Source organism: Melanaphis sacchari, unplaced genomic scaffold (genome assembly GCF_002803265.2).
Source record: "Melanaphis sacchari strain LSU unplaced genomic scaffold, SCAv2.0 Contig0_pilon_pilon, whole genome shotgun sequence".
Taxonomy (NCBI): Eukaryota; Metazoa; Arthropoda; class Insecta; order Hemiptera; family Aphididae; genus Melanaphis; species Melanaphis sacchari.
The window spans coordinates 12,681,449-12,707,898 of NW_020270366.1; the positions used below are offsets into that span (position 1 = coordinate 12,681,449).

Here is a 26,450-nt window from a genome sequence, read left to right on the forward strand (position 1 = left end):
TATAAATAGGCCGATGTGAACCATTAATAAAAATGAGGGAACGAGAATAAAGATAGAAATGTAGAATTGTTTTGGGAGAAAGAGAAAACTTGCGTCGTCGTTTCTCGAGATTGATGATGATAGGATTATAGTTGGCGTGTGCGTGTATATATGTATTAACTTTCGGTTTTCTTTCTTTTCTCGTTCTTTTTGTTTATCCCCCGAGGATCGTTTCAAGTATATAATATTTCGTATGTGCCTTCACGAATGCCCTTTAATCTTATTTTTGAGATGCGAATCTGTATTTCCTATGTAAGTACGTACGTACGTACTAGAGTTCTATAAAGTTATATGTCTTACGTGTGTCATTTCTAATTAGAAGTTTGTTGGTGATCGTAATTCTATTATTGCCTGAAAGCAATTAAAAATATTATGTTACTGGAAAACAGGAAAATGCAGCTGAATTTATTTGTGTCAGATTTTATATATTATGTTGTATTAATGGGCCTTCAGAAAGGGCCATATTATTATAATGGTTGAGTCATAATAGTGGCCATTTCATTATTTTTGTAAAACGCAAGGATTATGTTAATAATATTATATTATATTTATACTTGAATTTTTTATTAGTATACAATTACAATCAATATATGTTATTAATGTATAAGTGTGTACACTCATTTTTTGAAAAGTTTGAACTTATAAAAATGTTGAACATAAATTTGATAAGTAATAAAATTAATAAAAAACAATACTATTGAAAAAAAAATATTCTGTAGTTGATCTTGTTTTGGATAGTAACATACATTTTTAATACTCAGAAGCAAAGTATATTTTGGAGTACTTTGATACTTAAAAATTGAGTTTTAAACGACAAGTTAATTAGTCATTAGAAAGTATTTAAAGTGTTCTTAAGAAGAGTAATATGGTTTAAGGGTATCCCGCAAAATATTGTTTCTCTAAAAACTTCACTCTTTTAAAATCAAAATATCTAGTTATACTTTTTTACCTATTTGAAATTCTATGAATATAATATTTTTTGAAAATGTCGTTTTGGACATCAAATTTAGTGAATAAATATTTTCAAAAATCTTAAACTTTTTAAAATAATGAATGTAGACATAGTGATAATATGGACATGTCGAATAGATTAGAGCTTCTGGATTTCAACGTGAATTTTGATTTACGCGATCACGTGTTCTTGTTCACGCGTATTTAAATTTAAAAATCTGCGAATTTAACGGTAATTAATTACCGTTTAATTAATTAGTAATTCATGAACATTTATTTCACATGTATTTAAAACATAAAATTATTTAATTAAAATATAATTTTAAGTACATATATATACTCGTATTAATAATTGCCATAAATAATTAAAAACTAAAAATATGTGTACCTGCTATTCTAAAAATACATGTTTCATAATAGCAGTATTATCGTAAAAAGACAGGATGGGTAAAGCAAAAACTGTAGATCATCTTGTGTAATAATTATATTGCTTCATAGAAACACTTACTCAAAATATAATTGTTCCTAATTTTAATAAATTATATTACCTAAAAAAATATGTACAAACAAAGTACATAGAGACACAATTCATTTATGCTTTATCGTGTGTACTGTGTAATGTGCATATGCGTTATATTTTATGCGATACAATTTTAATATTTAGTTAATATATAAATTTACAAGAAAATTATTATCTTCTATAGTCCATTCCTATTTCCTAATAATAACATGCATGTTGAGTTATAACAATTTGTATCAATGGCTAATAGTAATTTACTAGGATACTTAAATATTTTTAAATATTATTTTATTATTTATGGTTAAGTAAAAAAAATAAAAAAAACCGTTGTTATAAATTTATCTTGAGAAATATTTTAATAAGTGTTTTATTTGATGATACACTAAAAATGATAAAATTATAATGAGAAATTATTTAAGAATATTCTTATTTAGTTTATCTAGACAGGTAGGTCTATATATTTTTATCTTAGATGAACATTTAATTCTCTTTTTCTAATTTATTTAGATGAAATAAAGTTACGATAAGTCATATTTACATTCGGTTTAATACCGTAATTCTGTTCGCCGGAGCCAACATTCAACGCACTGTTTTTCAAGTACATAGAAGAATACACACTATAATATAGTAGCAAGTTGTGACTGTAAATGATTTGAGTGCAGAGTAAATAAAATTTTATACGGAATATTGAAAATAGAAAAATGTATTTTCAAAACCATAAGTGGAACTAAAGCCTGGGCCTACTCGGTTAGGTTAGGTCCACGCGAATCCGCGCCACGTATTAATGTACATAGTATACAGTATACACTGTATATAATACATTAAAGAGACATAATAATATTACATGTTATATAAAAAAATATTTTCGAAAATAAGTAAGAATGTTTAAAATTAATGTTATGATTTATTTCTTAGTAAAATAATAATATCATTAATTAGTTACAATTTAGCTGAAATTATTATCAGAAATATTTGAAATTCTGAACATACAAATATACCAAAAGTATATATAAATTTACAAATGAGTTTAAAAAAAACAAAATGATATCAAGTATTGTTCACCCTTTTCTCCCCAAAATGTATAAACATGTGTATGAATTTATTAGAAAAAGTGATCCAGTCTAATAAAAATTTATATTTCCGCCTATGCCGATAATCTAATAAAAAATACCTACCTATATTATAGGTATTATTATTAACTCGTTGGATGATATGCAATAAGTATAGTTACGCCATGACGGTATATAGAATGTTTATTTAATTTTCAACTTCGATTTTACAAATTAAGTATTAAGCACTAAGTGTAATAACTTCTGTCTACCAAGCCAATTCCAATCATAAAATATATCTATAAAACATAATTTCTAAAACTATCGTATAATTAAATTTCGCTTTTTTTCTTTCACTTTTAATATCTGGAAGTGCTTTTAAACAATATATAACAATTATTAGAATTCTATTAACTATTTACATGGTATAATATTTTTTCGATCTTGAAAAAATAGACGTAACTGTTAGAACGTTGGGACAATTTGTCGTAAATTAAAAATCAATAAAAATATTAGTTAGGTACGAAAATTAAAATACGACATAAAAAATAGTTTGATTCATAGTATAGTTAGTTATTCATTGTAATACGCCGAAAATAGATCAGTATTCAAATATTTAGAAATTTAAAAATTATTATAACTAAAATTGTATCTACATAATATTAATTAAGTGAAATATTTTGGGCGATTTCACGTAAAAATTATGTTTTATTTCAGAATTAGTGGTTTATATATAAATATAATTAATAACAGTCCCTCCAAAAAAATTAAAGAAATTTATTGATATGTAATAACGAATTCTAAGATTTTATGCCACGGGAGCCTCTAAAATTTTAGTTATGCCATTGAAAATACAGTTATTGTAATAAGCATAAACATTGAAGTAATATGTACATAAATTTATTTTATAAATTCCAAGATTTACTTTATTTTGAATTTGGTATTAGAACTTGAACGTTAGTTGGTACAGTATTACGCTAAGAGTAAGAAAATTTGTATTACGAATAATTAGGTTATTCGTAATTAGTAATAGCTGTAATTACTCATTAGGTACGTTTATACAAACCTGAACATTTTCGTCTGTTATGTGTACTTGGCCAGTATATGAATATTCAATTAGAAGTTGTAGAGCACCCAAGTCTACGTCGTGTAGTTCGACTTCAGATTGTAATTTTTCAGCCATGTCGTCTATTAAAAAAAAAAAAATTTTTAATTGAAAAAAGAAAAACTTGTTTCACTTACCGTTGAACATTGCGTAAAAATAAGGACTGGAGGAGGCTAACACCAATCTGTGAGCTTTTGTTACGCTATTGCCGACTCGAAGGGAAACGTCACAAAGCTGTAAATTATATTGGAAAAAAACTTAATATAATATAATATAATTAAACACGAATATCGTATATTTTTGTATTAAGTTTTTTTACCTGGATGTTGACTCGCATCTTGTTGATAACGGAAAAGGAAGACATAGGATGGTCAGGATCGTGGTGTAAGTAACAAGACATCGGTTCTGGTGATTCACAAGTCGAAGGTTCTTCGATGTCAGCCTCTGCGTGTTCTGAAATACGTTTATTACACTTATATTAAAATATTTTACAACAGTGCAAAGGGCAGAGATACTTGTATTATTAATTATTATGTTGTTGAATTACTTTAATTAGTGTGAATTACTTTCGTAAATTTAACATAATTTAATTATAACTCGGTTGCAACTATATAACAATGTTTTTATTTTAAGTGAGATAAGTATATTATATAATATCTATACATAGAATTTTATAATATTTAATCACACATTATAAGCGTTTCCCAAATAAACATCGTATAATATAATGTCTAACGCACCAGACATGACGAGCATTGGCGCCATCACCACCACTATCACTGGCGCCGCCAAAAGGATTCTGTCGGTAATTCGAGTTTTTGGGGGTAACTCAAAGTATGTGTATAATAAAAACTTTTTTATGGTTTAATCAGTTTTATATGTTATACGCGTTATATCCCTGGCTTTTATTTGTTGGACGTAACGATTTTTTTTTTTATAAAGATTCTGAGCGAAGTGATGTTTCTGTTCTGAGTGCTTACAGAACAGTTTAAAAATAATATTATACTCAGTATACATAAGTAAATGTATCAATTAAAAAATAACCTTGGTAACTTATATATAAACCCAATGAAATGTTCTCAACATCTAAATTATAATCATAATCGAGAACCTAACCATGATTTTTAGGCTTGTCCAATCTATAATAATAACATTATTTCAGTTTCGCAATAATAATGTATTTATTATATTATAACATTAATACAGTAATACCATTCTACGTTTAATAACGTTTAATTAATTTTTTTTTTTTATTAAGTAAAACAATATAGATATATAAATTACATGATTATCTATCTCTATAAGCTAATGCTTGTGTTGAGATAGAGAGTAATACATTGAAAAAATAAGTAATAATAATAATAAGAAAGAAAATTGTGTACGATTGATACATAAATAAGTGAAAATAATTTATGTAGAAAATTTCGAGTACTTATATAATTAAAAATTACAAGAGAAAAAAGTATAGTATTAAGTTATGAAAAAAAAATAAATATATAATAAGTTATATATAAACATATACATATGTTCAGTGAAATTTTATTGAACACACTATTTCATTTTAATGTTATGCCATCAAATTACAAAATTACATCAAAATTACGAGTAGTTTTTATTTTTTTAATAGTGATTAGTGAATAGGTTATTAATTACACAATGGAACTTCATATTACGTCAAAAAGATTTTTATTTTATTATTGCTGTAAGTATATATTTATTTTATAATTACTTAATTCTATAATTTTATTTTACGTATTTGACGTATATGTACACCGTGTTAAATCTATAAAATATGTAACTAATTTATAGTTTGGTAATTATTATATATATAATTTAGGTATGACTTAATTAAGACTAAACATATTATTTACTGTACGTCTGCAAACTCTATAAGCAGACGGGAAACAGAAAAAAATGAAAATTGTAGTATAACGATTACATATAGTTTATATATATATAACTATTTATTACTGTATTGTAAATGATGACTTTTCTAACGATTGGCATGTATACGCACAGCAGTCGCGTGTCTTGGGTCAATTGGCGACGACCCGACCGACCGGTTTAATCAGACTTGACGAGCGCCCACAAACGCACGACGAGCCCCTGGCCGGCGGCAGTGGTTAGAACTAAGCGTACACGTCAAATTCTAAATGACAAGCTGATGGATTATGTGAATGGGTTTGACGGAGTTTCCCGTCAAACTCGATAGAATGATAACTGAACGCAATACATACAACGATTTTTTTTTTTATTTCCCTCGTTATCTAATAATTCCAAGGATCCGTCTTGCCAATCTATTTATTTATAATATAATAAAATATAAATATGTAATGTAACCGTGACTTTTATTATAAAAAATTCCTCACGTATAGGCCCTATATAGCATGTTAATACCCGCAAAGTGGGTTGGTACTGCGGTAGGGGAGTGCATAATAAAAATTCTTTTAAAAATAAAATTGTGTTACATATTTACATTTATGCGAGTATCCATTTCGAAGTTGAATAATGCATAAATAAGTCTACTGCATTGTTTTTTTTTTTGTAGGGCGCTATGTTTAATGTTTACCATAAAAATTGTCTCCAAATTTCAAATCTTACTTTTCCTTATTAGAATTTTCAATTATAAATTAAACATATATATACTTATATTACTTATAATATTATGTTTTAACTAAAGTCTGATAATATTTATTTATTTTTAATGTATTTTATACATTCCATGTATAAGTCAAAATAATTTATTGATGCAACACTACATCGGGAGTATTTTACAGTGGTGCTCTAGCTTCTAGTGCCTTTAGTAATAAAGAGCGTAGTATCGACATAGGTTATATTCATATGAATAATTGAATTGTTTGTCTGTGAAAATTATCTCAATTCCTCAATTAAAATTTATAAAAATATCCTTCTTGACTTAGTTTTTTTCTAATTGTACATTTAGGTATTATTTTTAATAACAATCTGAACAATTTTATCTTTTCGATGTACTTACAGTACCCATATTTTCTTTATGGTTTAATGTAGGCATAATAAATCTGGTGACAGTGATCAGTTTGATAATCGATTAATTTCGCATTAATTATCAACTCAACGCTTGAACTTTTAATAGTTAGATGAAACACATTTATTCAATTTAATAACACTATAGGTAATATCATACATTTTTTATCATAAAGTTTTAATTTAGCTATGTGGTTTTTTACATTCTAATTAAATGTAAAACCCATTTTTTTGTTGTAAAAATATGTATAATGTAGTAATTAGATTAGTACTTATTTTTAACGACTAAGTCTTTTTAAAATTAAAAAATATGTTGGTTATTATTGCTTCTTTTAATTATTATTTTAATTAATTTTGAACAAAACCAAACAAATTTTCTACCTATATATTTCATTTACAGATTTTATTACATATCTATATTACAGTGTACGATGATAATCGATAAGTAATTTTTAATAATAACAGGTAAACCCTATCCATGTTAGCCTTCTAATCGTTAATAATAATTATTGTTTTCAGTTAAACGTTTATACTATGTATTATATTATATTACAGTATTATAACATGTGCGTGTAATAAGAGCGTTAAATGTATGCAATAAAACTTAATTTAAAAAATTTGACTACTTTACAGATGCCACAGTACCTAATATCTGTGCGTCCAAATGTATCATATGTTAATACAGACATTTTTCCATGTATCTCAGAACATTCAAGTGTTTTTTTTTAACTCTTAAGTTTTTATCGAATTTAGCACCTATTTTTGTATTTTTTTATAACTACCATAATTATCGTAATTTTATATTTTATTTCTTTTCTCTTTTTCTCTTATTTAAAATTAAAGAGTATTAATTTTCAATTTTTAATTTTTAATTTGACTTTATTTAATTATTAGAGATATTATTTTAATTTATTAGTTTAATGATCGAATTCGATTATTAAATGTTAAATCTGGCAAAATTACGATATACATATGGACCTAAAAAGTATAACTGTAAATACCTCATTATTCTCATTGCATATACTTATAAATTATAGGTTATTTAGTTTACTATAATTTTTCAAGTGAAAGTTTAAATAATTTAAATCTATTTTTAATTAATCCTAAGGCATTAAAGATTAATCAAAATATTCGACAAATTATAATAGGCGAATAATTTATACTATAATTATGTAAAAGTGGAAAAATATTGAACTGAGTACTTAAAGTCATAAAAAATACGGATGAGGACCAAGAAAATGGGCCAGTAGACAAAAAAAAAAAATTCCTGTATATAGGTATATATAACGATAGTGTACTTTATTTTATGCGAGATGAAACTAAAATATCTGATAGAGTACTTATACCTATCTAGCTATCTACATACTAAGATAACTAATCAGGCTTGTGCGAAAATTGACACTAAACGAGAAAAATATTTGCAATAAGTATGCCGTACACGAGTGATAAGCTCATGTATTATAAAAATAAATTACACATGATTTACAACTAATTGTTATTTACTAATATTGTAATAAGAAACGAATGAGTAAAATAGTAAGATAGTCGATCGCCGACAAACGTATTGTTTACTTTATTAAATATAGGTAATGTTAGCAATTATCATAAATCATAATAATACGATACTTTCGTAATACTATAATATGCTATAAGCGCATCATAATAATGCCATCGATATAAAAATAATCGACGAGAAATCAAATATTCTATTTTTCCCCTAGGGCATACTACATTATTTTGAATACTTTTAAATTTTCTAAATTAACGATACATAATTAACGTACTAGAGAATAGGCAAAACGAAAATGAAATAAAATCAATGCAACAAGAATATATTAGGTATATTTATTCCTATTTATATAACTCATAAAACTTTTTAATATTATACATTTATATCATACTAGGTACTATTATCGTTATTATTATTATTATTAATCATTATCTGGATACAAACATAATATTAAATGAAAGAATTCGATTTGTGTTGTCGCGTCTTTAATACAGTAATTAATTCCTCTCGTTTCTCGTACGCACTATACTGTTGTTGTCTCTTTAAATAAGTATATAGAGGTACTTGTCATAGGAGTAGGTATAGGTGATTTACCGTTGACCGACATAACACTTTTTTTACTATAATAAAATGTGCAAAACAGATGAGATAGGTCTCGTATTATACTTATCTTAGTCACGTACCTCTATGTTCATAATAACGCTGTGGTTTTTTGGAGAAAAGTACATTTTTATTGGTATACCTATATCGTGAATATAATATGGTATTTTAATACTTTGAAAAATAATAATAAAATAAATCCGTCAAAATTATAATGATATGGTGTTCTTTTCGATATCGCTTCTATCGCTTGTATATGTGAAGGTCGTAAGTAATAATACGTATATGCATACATTTTTTTAAATTTCTTGTATATCTCCCGCACATAAAATATATTATACTATACCTATATAAAATATCCACTTCCTTCACTTCCTTATTTATAATTATATACAATTCGAAATACGATAACATTGGTGTGGGTTAAAGTATTGATATGGAGTTATAAAATAACGCACTTTAATGTGCGTTGTCAGAAAATCGAATGTATACGATAATAATTATCATGGGTGTTCGGTGCCCATCATCGTTTATAAAAATGCACTCGGGAGACGTTTTCAAAATCATAAATAATTATAGACGTAAGTGTAAGAAGTGCTAGATCCCCCATATTAATACCAAAGAAATAACCAGACCTCTGTATTGTTATTTATTATACAATTTATCTACGTTGATTTTTCTTGAATCCATAGGTAGTCAAAAAGTATAAACATATGTTTTACAGTTTCTGGTAAGTGTTATTTTAAATTTACTATCTCACAACTCACAAATACAATATGCGATTGTTTTTATCAGTGCGAACCGTATTCCGTGGATATTCCACCCGTCGTGTTCGGTCGCAAATAATTGTAATCACCCGAAATGTAGAGGTTTATGTTAACCGTGCTTTGTTGTACACAAATGTAATGTAGACGTGCCAATACACACTTAAAGTGTAATGTATATAACGTTATCACACGCCTTGTTGAAAATCAATCTGTCGACAAGTAACTCCGACGACCAACATCCGTCCGTCCCACCGAGTTTCCGCAAATTTATGAAACTCATAAGTTATAGCTTAATGTTTAATAACTTTAATATATAATATATGTATTTATTATAGCACGACATGTATAGTACTTATGCGTTACACTAATGTTTATTGTCTTTTGTTTTTTTTAATTTCTTCAAAATCTTTATGATAGTTTTATTAATAATAAGCTGCTCTTCAGCGATTAACTTCCGAGAATAAAATAAATATTTCATCACAACGCAATATTACATTGTCATTCTCCAATAATATAAAATAAAATTATTACAAAAATCGTATTATGATTAAAATTACTGCGACCGAGGCGATGAAAACTGCAGCAGTATCATGAATTTAAATACGTACTAATACGTTCAACAAAAATCTCTGTTAGAATCGTGTGGTAGGTATATAATGCACACGTGAACGGATATTTAGATTTTCGTAAATATTATATTTATGCGGATCGAGTAAAAAAATTAGATGATTTGTTGATTATAGAATAATAGTAGAAAAAAAATGTTATTTTACATATTTGAGCATATTTTGGGCTTCAAAGAATATATAAAGCCTACTATTTAAATTAAAAAAATTTTAAGAACCTAATAATTCGCCCTTTAGCCCTAATGAACTTTAAACGATTGCTTTGTTTGCACAAATCGTATAAATAATACGTGTCGAACACGGCGTTTAATTCCATGTTTCCGCGTTTGGACTTTAGTCGGCAACAGGACAAAGTACACTATATTAGGTTACAAGATATTTGTAAATAGGAAAACTTTGTATACAACATGCACATAAAATACTTACACAATAAACGAAACAATAAAATCATATTATCAAGAATAGGCACGTGACTTCGTGAGTAGTATACGTATTTATCGCACCTATGCATAAGCACGAAATGGCATTGGTCCAAAATTTGCAGGCGTACTCCGGTGTTTTACGTACGCATAGGCAAAACCACAAGTATAATTCAAAAACAAAATCAAAATATATTTGATTTCTTCAGAAGTTATAGTGATATAATTATTTTTAATATTACGTGTTTTTTTATAAACTTTTATTTTGTATTTCAAAGGTTTAATTTTATTCCAGTTAATATTTGCAGAATAATATTTTACGACAACTATTTAAAGTAAAGTAATATATTTTCTAATTTTGTCATAACCTTATGTATATAATTAATATATAAATAAGTACATACCTAGGACCGATGTTATTTTGGACTGAAACGTATTCAAGTAATGCATTCGAAAATAAATTATCTTTATGGTTTTTAGATGTTATTTGGTTAGGTTCTATAGACTCTAATTATTTAGTTGACCAAGAAAAATAAGAAGGCATTATCTGGTTTTTAATAAAGTTCATATCAACGATAAAGAATTATCTCAACCGTATTGTAGCAAAAAATTAATGTTTAAATTAAAAAAAAAAAAAATGTAAATAAAAATAATGTGCTAAATATATACATTGAGAGTCGTATACTGTAGTAAATATTGATTCAGTCAATATTATATTCAGAACTAGTAGTATTTGAAATAACATAAAAAAGTTATCAAGTATTAAAAAATATGTGGATTTAATTCAAATTATTAACACATAATTTTCTAGAAAAAAACGATTATTTACCGATTAATGCAGCTATAAGCTATTTATTATATTATTATTAATTTTATTGTAATTATTATTTTTTGTACTTAATATAGACATGTAGGTAAGTAATTCATTTTATTTATGCAAAATATAATGTTTCTTGTTTGTTTGTTAGTTGATAACCTGAGATAAAGTATGTATAATAAATTTATGTGTATAAGTATGATAGTGTTCAAAGTAATGAGTAAATTAACCTAAGTATAGGTGCCTAAATCATGTTATTTTTAATAACATTAATAGGGTAATACAGTGAAAAGGTGCGATATAAAAATTAATACATACAATAAACATAATAAATTATAATATAAATTGATTTTCATGGATCGATATTCAAAATAAGTATATACGTTTTGAACATAAATTATATTATCGTTGCTAACAACTAAACAAACAAAATAAAAATACTTAGAGGGGTTAAACTCAAATACGAGCATTTTTAACATAGGTATATGAATAATTATCATTTTTGACATGGTTTTTCACTTAGTGTTTACAAAATTTAATTCAATTCAATTTAAGTAAATGATATTAAATAACATACCGCATACACATTTGTATATCATCGGTTGATAGCGTTATATTTTCTTTGTATAATTTAAAAGTTAAACCATTATTACCATAACTCTGTTATATTTTGAGGGTTAATTATTTAATCTGTGTTAATTGTATATTATATCACTTTACGAAATATTACTCGATAGTTGCAACATTAAATTATTTTTACCCCTAATAATTCAACCACAAAAGCAACGTTGAGGAAGAATAGCTTACTACTCTCACTGAAATATCGGGAAAACAAAATGAAAAATAGAAACCATTCATTTTTGACGGTATCATTGTATCAGGTATTATATTTTTTCAAAAACCAACCTGAACATTTTCCTAGCGTTTACCATTATTCAGAGTTTTTTTCTTACAACACTGTATTTCATAACGATTTAAATTTTATACATTATTATATTGTTGTTGTTTTCATGACATAATTTTGTCCATTGTCGTACATTAAAAAAAACTAAGACATATATAAATGCGTAATCATTCGAATGTATTTTTAAAAACCATATATTGTGCACGTGCACAGCTATAGCATGGTGCAGATGATCTTATTTTTTATCTGTTTGTACTACAATAAATTCAATGACACGCAACGTAGTTTAAAGTATTTTTAAAATAGACCATATATTTCATTTAAATTTTATTTTATAACGCAGTTGTATTTATTCCAATGAACTATGAAGCATATAATGTTATTATTGGAAACAAAGTTAAATTCATAATATATTTAAGTTTTTTTTTTTAAAACAGCTAGGAAGACAGAAAATCTATGACGCACATATTTAAATACACACTGCAAATTATAATAACATAATTGTTACTTTATTTAAAAAATAATAAAGAATAAATTTATATTATACTTATTAGTTCTATCATATGTTTGCATACATGATAGATGTATGTCACATATCAATTATCATGTAAAATCATATTGTAATTAAATCAGTCTAGGAGGTTATATTATATTAATACAAGTATTATATCATGATTTAAATTTTAATATATTTTATGAATTTGAATTTTCAACAATTATTTTTTAGAGAGTTAAAATTAATTCGAGCTTTTTGTACAATATGACGTCGAAAAAAAAATCATATAATACAATTTATGATCACTTTAATACTCGTAGTACTATATATTATATGATAATTTCATCTAAAAATTGTCAATTTTTACATATTTTTCAAAATTGACATAGAGTTTTCATTACAGATTTCCACGATATTGAATATATAATGGATATGCCTCACGAGTTACAAATAGGAAGTAATATATTAATAAACAACTGCACAGCGTTTTCTCATAAGACATCACGTAGTTTTACTGTCAAACTTTAATAAATATAATACTCAATCTCACCCATTTTTTCCAATAACGCAGTTATTCAAAATCAGATTTTTAGAATTCTTAAAATGAGAAGTAGTGACAAATTGCACGATAAATAGGGATAGAGATACGCTTTATTATTTTATAATCATGAATTTCAACGCAATATTTTTTAATTAATTATTTATTGATTATCTATTGTAGTTGACGATATCATTAACTATTTATAGTTATAAATTATTCTAAATTATATACGTAGTGTATGACGTATACAACACGTGTTGTACTTGCTTTGTCAAAATAACCAATGTTTTTGTTCCATACGATTACATATTGTCAAGGTTTTTACTCGTTGTCGTGAGTATATTGTACACATTATGGTGTCATGTAATAATGTATGGTAATACACTACGAGTATATGATTACTGCTTTAAGAAGTAACAGTAGTTTTTGTCACTAAACAATTCGTCATTATCTAATATTCTTTTACATAGAAAAAGGTAGTATGTATTTTATGGCTATAGATAATTTTTGATATTAACCGATTAATAAGTTATAACTCTGCTGATAATACATTATGATTCAGAAATCCATAAATTTCTAATCGTATAACCATTAACCTATACGGTATGGTATGTACATTTACACGAAACAGAGAACACTCTAAACTTAGTAACTATTTTTGAATTCGGATTGAGGAATATTAAGCCACTGGGCTATTAATAACATTGATTAAAAATTTTAACTTGTGTATTCAGTGCATACGCAAATAAACATTTTTTAAATTAAAATTCCAATTTTTAATAATATTTTCAAATCTATTGAATTTTTACATGCAATTTTATGTATCAAATTGTAAAATCCAAAATTGTCTAAACAAATTAATTGTCTTGGTATGGAAAATAAACGTAGAATGTTGTATTTTTAATAATATAAGTGGGTATATAATTGTTTTGAAACTATTGATGTACTTAACTCAAACTCTAAACGAGTAGTTTCTCACCTATTAGAATGTTTCTATGAAGAATTAAAGTTCTAAAATATGGATTTAAAAATATATGAAATAGAAATAATATTATATTTAGTATTTATTATCTTTAGAGTTTAGACCATTTTACAAATTATAAATGCAGATAGATTAATATTTTTAATTATTAAAATTTTCAAATTACCATATTTTTTAAATTCATTATCATGGCTAAATTTTGGTACATCAAGTTAAATAATTAAAAACCTTCTTATTTTAATTTAGATTTAGGTTATTGATAGTTTAAATTATCTGATTAGCATTTTTTTTTTTAAATTTAGAAAATAGGAATTAGGTCTTCATTTGAAAAACAAAATGTTGTATCTCCATAGGACACTTCTTAAAAGAAGCATAAACTATACCAAGAATAAGAAAATATATTCTTTAAATAAGTTTATTTAAAAATTCTAAAAATCATTTAAATTACCGCAGTATTGAAGGAAAAAGGGGTCAGCATGCTTGTCAAATCATCTTGTACATTATTTAATAGGTCCCCTATGCAAAAACCTATGTAATTATTTAGATTTGACTTATACAATTTCGAAGTTTTTCAATTCTTTATTCCATAAAGGGTCTTTTTTCATAAATATCGTACTCATTTATTGTTCGTGTACTACATAGAACATATTTTTAAAAATAAAAATATAAGTTACATAAAAATAATTATTCAATCAATACACATATGACATAATAAATACTGTCTTTATCCTATGATACTATTAATTAACATAACTTTTAAATTTCATGTTCTGTTTAATGAACTTAATTAGTATCATTAAAATTGCATTAAGTACTACGCAATCAGTTGTTATGTACAAAAGAGAATAAATAGAAATAGACAATTTATTATTTCAGATTACGTGTAGATAATATGTCTTAATAGTTCGAAAACCAAAATTTTGTAGCTACAATAAAAAAACGACAAGTATAAATAACATTCAATTTATTAATATTTTATCTGGATAATAGATTAAAGATTATCACATTCATGCATAACATTGTCTTTAAGTTGTAATAACGAGTTTAATAAAATAATGGATACCATAGAAAAAAAAAGGCACTATGCTAACTAATATATTATTTTGTTAATACAATACATTGCATGTGAAAATATAAATATATAAATCGTATTTATACCTAATTCGTAGATTATTGTTTAGAATTTTAAAATATATTATCTGATATACATCAGTAGATCAGCTCCACTCGTATGTGTTTTTTATTACCGCAATTTACCAAATATTTTAATTTATATATAATATGTTTGTATTTTAGCATTATTTATTTTAAATGATTTTCATTAGATCGCCGTTAAGTATTTTACATTTTACAACAGGAAATATATTAAAATGATACAGTTAATTTGCATAAACATTATGGTTTACATAAGGTATTAGAGATAATTCGCATTTTGGTCATGACGGAATTCACGATTTACGCTCATTGAATTTAAGTCTCTGTTACATTTTAAATCTACGTAAATTTAGTCGGCTTAGCGTTACATATATTATTGTTTTGAAAATGTATACTCGTAGTTAAAGGAACGGAATTTGCAAAATCTTAACAAATATTTCATGATTATCTTTTTTCATTCGTTATCTACCTACTTGGCTACTTATATAATATTTTAAAAATATGCAATATTCGACTTCGGTATATTTTAGAATATTATATTGTAATAATTAATAACTATTATATTATAATAATATATAATAACTAACATTTATCCAACATATTGATATCTAGTACCTATAATTAATACGGCACCCAGTGTTAAAAAATAATAACCATCCTGCATATATGTATACGTAATATTCTAATTTCGATGGCATTGCAGCACCTGCACTTTACATATTATATTTATAAATGACAAGATATATAAATGCCCAAACATTATGTGATTTATACGTAGATTTGAGCCTTTATAATCATATTATTAGTATAGTATTTATTTCTATGGTGTAATGAATTTCAACGTCTGAAATTGTTTTTTGCCGTCTCATGAGTAAATTTAATTAAATCGCTGTCTAAAGGTACCTTAAATCACTTGAAATTAAAATGTGAATTATTAATAACAATTGCCGTGTCTTGGTAATGAAGAATACAAAAGTCCCGAAAGAGATGTCGTGTATAATGTATTTAATAAACGCTCCCTCGTGATAGGGAATCAAGTAGATTTTAAATGAAAAGTACGTTGTACACCCTCACTCATAAAATATATTCATGGTCGGACTAGGCACTATGGACCTCAACGGCAATTTAGTCACAAAGGGTCTTAACAACGGTTATAATTAATAATTAACTTCAAGAAGATGGTTAATTTTTTTATTTTGTTTATTTTTGAGGATTGGTTATTATCGGATAATAATTTAAATTATTAAATTTATTGATATATAATTTGAATAATTATCAAGAAACTTATTTATTAATTAATGGAAATTTTCACTCAAACCAAATTTTTGACAAAATCAATTTTGTTTTTTTTTTTGGCGTAACTTGAGAAAAATTAACAACTGTAAATATTAAAATGTTTATATTATTATTTTATATTCATGATTCATTTTTAAAATATTTTGATTAACTTATAGTCACCAGAAATTTTCGATTTTTTTTAGTTTTTATTTTTTGTCGATAAAAAATTATTTACTTAGTAGAAATGCTTAAAAATGTAATGCAAAATTCCTTATAAATAGTTCATATGGAAACTATAAAATCTATAAAATATAAAAAGGAAATTATTTTTATAGATCATTTCAAATTTGGATGAAATTATTTATTTAAACGATAAATAACAATGCTATTTATGATTTAATAAAATTATTCGTGGGAACTTAAAACTTTTACGCATATTACAGTATTATGAATTTTACTACACGCGATGACATTTTTAATCAATTTTAACTTTAAAATATTATCTATATTTATACTGCGAATATATTTTTACTGTACTACGACATTTACAAATACAATAATAATTTAAAATAAAAATATGTTATTGCATTATCAATTACATAAATTGATCAATTGATATTATGTGGTATAAATATTTATCATTAAAATAATTAAATATTAATAATATAGTACATAAATGCTTTCGGAAACAATTATATCAACCTAAACTAAAAGTAGAATTTAATTTATTCGTAAATTTCTATTTTCATGCATCTTTGCGTGATACTTTTTCTTTTGGAATTTGATAAGTCACGACTATACGGATGAATGCTGGGTTAACATGGTCTATGGTCAATGCTCAACTACACAATATTTAAATCGGATTCAACCGGAGGCCTGTCTAGTGCAGCAACCATTGTTTCTTAGACATGGTAACGGCACACGCTTTACAGGGTGAAGCACTATAAAAACGGTGATTTAGGATTTAAAACTTTTCGGATTAAATTTTTTAAAACGGATAAGATCACAAAACTCGATATATAATATAGGTATTATACATAACTCTTGCGGTCGAAACTATTTTCACAAACCGAATAAACTTGTTTCCTTAAATATTATAAAAATACTTATGACAAATAGATGTATATATATATATATATACATTATATATACATATTGTAGTAATATAAGAAAAGTGTGCGTCATTATTCGGCATAATAAAATTTCGTATCCGAAGCTAACATTGGTTTCTAATTTTCTATTGGATAATATTATGTTCTTTTCTTTTATACATTAAATTGTAGATTGTTGGCGGCTGAAATTTTCGTTTAAGATCATGTTTATATTACTCATAAATTGCGTAAAACAAAGACGATACTCAAACATTTATATTGGCGACACGATTAAATGGTCTCCAAAGAGACGCTTTTCCATTGTAATTTTTAGTACTTTTAATATTCGATCGATAACTTACAAGAACTTTTTTAATACAGCGTCATCAATACGGAAAAATTAAAAATTAATTTTAAAAACGTAAAAATATGTGTTCATAAAATATATTTAAACTTTAAATTATTAACCGTTATTCAAAATTCACAAAAAATGCATACCAAGAGGTAATTACGCGAATTGTGGCAATTTTGATTATGTATATTACAAAATCTAATAAGACACTGGCATATTATAAAAAAAGAAATTATTAATATGAATTATAAACAATTACAGTTTTCATGAATACAATTTTTTTTTCTTATTTTACGTTTTATTATAAAAACCATAAGATGTACCATTAAACTGAAATTAATATAATATTTTTAGTTATTTATGAAAATTTACTTTATTAAGGTCGTCATTGTACACCTGACTTATAATGATAATTACTCACGCATAATATAGTAGTACCTATAGTGTAATAGATAAATTATACAGTATCAACTTTAACGTAAGTGAATGAAAGCAAGGCTGGACAAGTCAGCTAATTTTTTTAAATTTTAAAGTTAAGTTAATATTATATACATTATACATAATTTCTATGGAAATTTAAACAAAAATGTATATATATAATATATATAACGTTACTTTTATTTTTATTGAAATAAAAATATTGCGCTCCACACTTGAAAATCAAAACATTTGTACCTACTTACTTACAAATTGCAATACATCGTAATATATTCATCATAGTTTTACATTATAAATAATGTTTTTGATTAATTTATTTTTGATAAGAATATTAATTTGTTTAAAACAAAATATATTTAAATCTAATGAGGTTTTTATTAGGAAAAAAAATAACGTGACTATGCAATGAATTAATTAATTAATAATTCCATATTATGGAGAACTATTCAACTCATGGAGTTAAGAGTAACTTTAAAATAAAAATAAAATTGTAATAGATGTGTAACTTAAATTTCTAACTTGTTAATTATCAGCTTGGATATAAAAAATAAACGTATAATTTTATATAGTATACACCTTTATTATATGTACACGTAGTAGTATATAGTAGGTACATATTATTACAGTAACATGTATTTAATAATAAAAAATAAAAAAGAAGGTATAGAAATTCATTCGCCTCGTCAACATTTAGTTTTAAAACCGATTTGAAAAGCTTATATAACGAGGGTCATAAAATACCACGAAACAGGAGTTAGGTATACTCGTATAGTTAAAAGTAGTTACTTACTGTTACTACCTTTCAAACCATTATAATATCCTAATACGCGTGATCGAACTTTAACAAAACTCTTTTCTTGCGTATACCAACAGTAATACATACAATATATTATTATAAAGTATAATGTGATATATTACCGTGTTCAATATTATGCGCTTTTGTGCAACATCATTACATACTTGCACTCCACGTTATAACGGCTGCGCTGTGGTGTATATTGAAGTATTGGTAAAACCAGTGATTTATTTTTTAATTATACCACATATTATAATATACCTATCTCACGATTTGATATCAATTTATCGTCGTCTTTCGGTACAGTTCACTGTATTATAATATTTTTATACGTATCTAATAATATAGTAATATATAATTATAGATAATATAATTTAAAGAAACTCGTACCTATATTTAGCTGCCAAATCTATGTTATATGTAGCCGTTTCCCCTTGATTATGAATATTATAATAATATTTTAACGACTTTGAGCGCTTATTTTCTCCGATCTCAATGTTTTTTTCAGTAGGTAACTTGTCTGCAGGATTACAAGTACTTCTAGATATTACAATATCTTACTTATCTAATCTCTGGTCAAAATCAACGAACAGAGCATAATTCTTAACTACTATAGGAATAGTATTATACGTTTAATCATCATTATAATATTCATGTACATAAAATAAAATCGGAGGTTATATTGCAAGAAAGCATCCCTACCGTGTATGTATAAAAAAATATTCAGGAGATACTCCACTTACTCATATATATGTGCCTGATTCCTTAATTCCACGTTAATTATATGGAAAAAATAATAATGTATGTATGTTTATAATGTCAGCAAATCTATTTTACATAACTATATTATAATTTACAATGTGTAAATATTCTAAAATTAAAAAAAAAAAGATTTAATTTAAATATAGAATACTAATAGATGAAAATGAAATTCAAAATATCTTAGTATTATTTAATGTCAAATTTTTATTCAGCTGTTTTTACTGAAACAATAGTTAAGTACTTATAATAGATAGATTATAGAAGTATTTATAAGCTATTAATTACTCGTATAATTAATGTACCTATAATATCATAATGATATAACATATTTTATTAATTCAACATGAGAAATTAAAAATTCTGTATTAGAGTTAGATTATTAATTAAATTGTCCATATAGATATATAAAAGTGTACATTATATAATATATATTATTGTAATCATGTAAGATGTAAACTTTATAATAACGCTGGCATTTATAAAACTGTATTATTTTATTTTTAACAAATTTTTCATTGTTTTTTTTTTTTTTTTTTAATTAGTTTATTATTGTCTCTTAGTTCTTATAATGACATTCAAATCATTTGTTTGGAAAAAATAATAATTTTAAAATTTTAACTTTAAATTATTTATTTTGTTCTCTTAACCCATCGACTTTTATAGACTATAATAATGATATATTGTATTATATTTTTATTCGTGGCTATAAGTAATAAATAAAAAAAGACTCGCTCAATAACAGAAAACAACACTTTCAAGTTTCAATAGTGTTGTAAGACTGATCGTACAAACATTGTAGAAGATGACGTACAATAAACAATAATCCGCAAAATAAATCAAAAAAATTTAATCACACACGACGTTTTTCAACACCCACGTAATACGTTATAGTAATATATGTATGTGATGTAAGAGATATAACTACACACACTTCGCGAGTATAATATAAACTCTTACTGATAATTAATAAGTAATAAGTATGTACGTATACCCCAACTATAGAAACGACTACACGGGTACGTATAATAAAAAATTAAAAATAATTGCACCATTATCCATTCATCTTTGATCAAAAAAAATTCATAGTAACAATGTCATAATATAATTTAATATAAATTATAATATTTTCATATAATAATAACAAGTCGTGATCACATTTACATCTCGGTGTTAAACGCAAAACGATATTTGTGTATAATAATTATTATGATAACATTCATACGTTCCATGTTTAAAATAGGTCGTTAATAAATGACATTTACTTGTTAGTTGTAATTATTTATATATTCTAAGTTCTAATATATACATAATTTAATATTTATCATTCGACATTCGTTTTTCAATATCATAGTAGTTATAGTAGCTATACATATTTTACCCAAGTTTAGCTATAATTTAACGTCTTATAGGCTAGACTATTTTTGTGCGATCGATTGTGTTCGAGATCGTCAATCTCGTTTGTGTAAATAGAGAAAACGACGCCTTTATAAATATACCGCTGCCCAGTGGATGTAAATCATCAGTTATCGCCTATCGGTACACACAGCAAAACGAGACAAGTAGAATACGGGACAATACGCCACATGCATATATAGTGTGTGCAGCTTTCAATACCTCCATCGTTTCAATCGCCTTCTCAACCACCACCGTGTAAGCTCATACTTTTATATTGTGGGTTAGGTGGGTATATTCTGATGGGAAAAATAAATTCAATAAAGCGGCTGTCGACATAGGTGTCGTGTCAACGCCCTGCAGCGAGTGTTGCTATACGTCGTCGAACAATCAAAACTTCCGGTCGGCACAGGTTACGAAAATATATTTTTTTCTCTTATATTACATCATCATGGATGAAATAATATGGACATTTAGAATCGGTGCACAGTCATGGTAAAATGCTATAAAGGATCCATGAGCCCCCTGAAATCGTTTTATTTTTTTATATCAGTACAGATATAAAAAATAAGCGACTTTAGTGAACTTACGTAAAATTGATTTGGAATAGATAACGTAAAATATAGTCAAATATTATTGTGTCAACGGGTATAGAGTTATATATTTATACATACATGCGTAGAGAAAGAGAGAGTGATTGAGCGCGAGGAAGGTCAGTGTCAAGGTCGGACACACAACGATCTATTATATTCGTATTTTTTTTTTTTTTGTTTTTAAATTTATTTTTACTTTACCGATGATAATTTCTATTCAGACCATGTTTAATTGTATTTATATATAATTCAGACAACTACCGATACCAGTTACTAGTATACCACTCTCCAAGAACTAATAGTGATTGCGTTTTTTTATTTTATATTAATTATTTCTTTTATTACAATAATACATTATACGGTGGTAGTATAACCGTCAAAGGTTTTTATAACAGAGGTAAATTGTGGCAACGTTTTTTTCGCCCTTAATATAACGCTATATCTACTTTTTATAGGACCGTACATAGTATATCACATGAGTTTTATTAATGAGTTCTTTCCTTTGTTTATATTTCTTTTTTTAAAAGCTCAACATTACATATATATATTTCCTTAAAACATACATGAAGTTCTTAAATAAAATATTAATGGTAAATAAAAGTTTCTACGAACTATTAACAACTAACAAGCCTTATTAGGATATTTTTTAATCGTTTTTACTTACCTATTTGTTATGTATACTTTATATAAATTATATATATATATATAGGACATAAGTTAGATTACAATACATTCATTATAATTATGGTATGGTTTAAAATAAAGTTTTAAAGTTCAAAAATGTAATAAATAATGTATTTGTTTTTAAACTAGTTATAAATGTGATAATATTACTTAAATAAATTAAAAAAGAATACAGAATTCTAATGCTTGATAATCTTGTCACTTACCCTGAGACGCTAGTGCTTTAATTATTGTGTTAGTAAATTTAATAACAATGATTAATCTCAGATTGAAAAAAAACCAACGATTCTAAGTGGAGCTTGTTTTATTAAGTATAAAAAAACACAACGCTTGGTTTGACGGTCGTTCACTTTAAGAAAATAGAAAATTTATCTCTCCCAAGTATACGAACTGAACTTATTTTCTCGAGAACGTATCCGTCGAAAAAAATAGCATATAAATTTAAAAAAAGCTTTTAAAATATTAAAAATTGTTTACAGCAGTATGAAAAAAAAATTGATAAAATAGGTAATATTGCGGGTATATAAAAAATCGATGAAAGTTATGCTCGGATATTTTTTTTGATAGTTATGCTTTTCATTATTTTAGTTGTGATTTATCAATGTGCTTTTGCAATCTATCCCTAGGTGAAAAAGTAAAACAAAAATCAATGAAAGCATGAAAAAACAAAGCTTAAAAATATGACACTTTATGTTTTGTTGTACACGATAGAAAATCAAACGTAGTATTTTATTATAGTCTATTTAGGCTATATACACCATACAAAACTACAATTGTAAAATATATTTTCTCGTATGTGCGTGTTTGTCCAGTGGCGTCCAATAACCCTATTACTAACCAGTAACCACTTTACCATTAGGCAGTACCGACCAAAGTAAAAATTATTAAGAATAAACTCTGTCCTTGCTGTCATTATACATTTTCTACGTTGATCAAAACTTTTGCATTTTAATTTTATTGATTAATAATTATTATGAATATTTCATTAAATTATCATCCATAAATAATTGATCGTGTAGGCTGAATGAAAGTTATTAATTTGATTATATATGTGATCGGACTATTAAGTAGATTTAAAATTTTTAAGTAGGTAATTAAATTTCATTTTGAATGTCAATAATCAATATGGTTAAAAAAAAATTAAATGTTGGGCCATAGATGGGTAAAATTATACGATATAATATTTCATTCGTATCTCGTTACAATTGAAACTAGTGTTACTGCGCGTATCATTACCATAATAATAACATATTATTATATAACTAAATAAAGTTAGTTAGACACTCATCGACCATTGTAAACATATATAGTAGACATAGTTGAAAACATACCATTATATGAATACGCACGCAGTCCAAATGTCCAATCGATACCGCACATACAAGTCATAATAATAATAATAAATTGTCATTTTCATAGTTAATTTAAAAGCCTTACAGAGAACCGACGTCGATCGAACTCGAATGTATTCATGGTAAATCGGTACCATACAGTACCGTAGCCAGAAATTTATTTTAGTGATGGTAGCATTAATCTGATCACTACTAATTTTTAGAATGATAAAACATAAGTTTAAATAAGTAAATATAAATTTATTTTTAACTGTAAAATAATAATCAAAATTAGTTTACTAAAGAAAATTAAATAAATAGCTTAACATTAGGAAATAACAATATTACATCGAGTAATTCGTGATAACAAAAATAATATTCAAGATAAATTTTGAAATCAAAAGCCATTCTTTTTCATGTACAATTAAATTAATATTTTTAAATATTTGTATCTATGTCCTTATAGATATTTTTAAGTAATACGATTAAATAGGTTTTCACTATTATAAGTACTCAAAAATTAATTCACTTCAGACATTTTATCAGCTTAAGTTAGAGTTATCACTATATTTAAGTTTATTATTAATTATCAATCCAATACAACATATGAATACATCCAATAAGCACTATTTTTTCCATTTTTGATTTTGTTTATCATAACTCAAATTATCTTATTTATATGTATATACGAGTATGCGAATATATAAAATTTAATTTGAAATGTCTTAACAAAAGCTGATAAGACATCACAAAAATATGTGCTACGGTGTAATTTATATTTTAAAGTTTAAAAAGTAGCAATTAAGACAGTGAAGTAAACATTTCTGTATTTGATTTAAATTTTTCATTAAAAAAAGAAAGCAACTCATCTAAATACGAATAAAAAAAAAACAGCCACCCGGAAGTAAGTGAAAAATTTATTAAGAATATAATAATGAGATCTGTGTTTTTAAATTCCCACTATTCTTGGAATTATAGAATATAAAAAAAATATTTTTCTGCAGTTTTACTGACATTATCAAATTGATTTGAGTTCAACTTATTTCTTTAACTTATTAAGAAAACTGACGTGAAAATATTATCTATTAAGTATATATAATCGTGATCCAGATAATAATGTCAAATGCGTTATAGTTAAACTTAATAATTTAATTGTGATGTTAAAATTAGTTAGTAGTTATTATGATTTAAATAACCAGTAATTAAAAAAAAAAAAATCTAAATGGTCATGGGCTCCAAGCGCCTAAGAGGAGGGGCCTCAACCACTGGTTGCGATACTGGTATCGTACATTAAAACTCAATATAGATCAATATAGTGGTTTTCTATTTTATTATTTCATAATATTTTTTCTTCTTTTCTTGTAAGACATAATCGATATTGGCAATGAAAATGTTACACAGTCCAGGCACGTACGACTGTATTATGTATGTTGAATGTACATATGTACAATAATGAGTGTATGTATAAATGTATATATTATATAGGTACCTGCGTAATATATCAGATATGTTTCATTTTGCACAAATACCTACTCGTCTCTGTTGACTCTTTCTTCAGTTTGAGACGTTTGAGTTAAATACTAAAATTTCAATTGCAAAAACACAAATACGTACCTATACGTATATGCGCTTGTGTCTAATGCAAGTATACAACTAAGACTAACCCCTAATAAAATCCTAAACTAATGAAATATATTAGTTTGATTACTTAACGCCTCAAAAAAACACAGATACAATTTTATAAATGTGCGTACTATGTATAATGTATATTGTATATTGTAAATAATGTATAATATAAAAACAACTATAAAGTCATGTTGTGTGTAAAACGAAAAAGATACTGTCAGTCCAGCACGCCCAATAAACTTTGATCGCGTGATCGTTGCCTAATTTATACCTACATTTTTATAGTAGCAAAAATAATGTTCGTAATTATTATGCAGGAAAATGTACACTTCTGTGGTCTACCTACTGCAATTTCAGAAACGTTGTTTATTCAAGTAGATTTTTAAATATAAAATTACATTATTGAGTTAGATATTTTCAGATATAGAAATTTCGCCAATATTTCCGCTATAGTTCTCTAACAAAAACTATTTCTGATCGAGATATTATTATAAATCTGAAATTAAGATGAATAATACGCTCAATAAATTATTGTAGGATATTGATTTATTGTGAACGGTATATTATACTTATAGTAGATGCATCATATATGCGGAAAAATAATAAAATAAAGTAATGTCCGA

At 25.5% G+C, this 26,450-nt stretch overlaps 1 protein-coding gene across 1 annotated transcript in view; it reads right to left on the reverse strand.

Annotated features, from left to right (window-relative positions):
- The window catches only part of LOC112591728 (kelch-like protein 17), a 44,260-nt gene that overhangs the window by 9,952 nt on the left and 7,858 nt on the right, over window positions 1-26,450 (reverse strand). The window contains exons 2-4 of the mRNA XM_025335641.1: window positions 3,984-4,117; window positions 3,802-3,898; window positions 3,626-3,747 (exon numbers count right to left, since the gene is read on the reverse strand). Coding sequence (XP_025191426.1) covers window positions 3,626-3,747; window positions 3,802-3,898; window positions 3,984-4,117 — 353 coding nt within the window. The remainder of the gene's footprint in view (window positions 1-3,625; window positions 3,748-3,801; window positions 3,899-3,983; window positions 4,118-26,450) is intronic.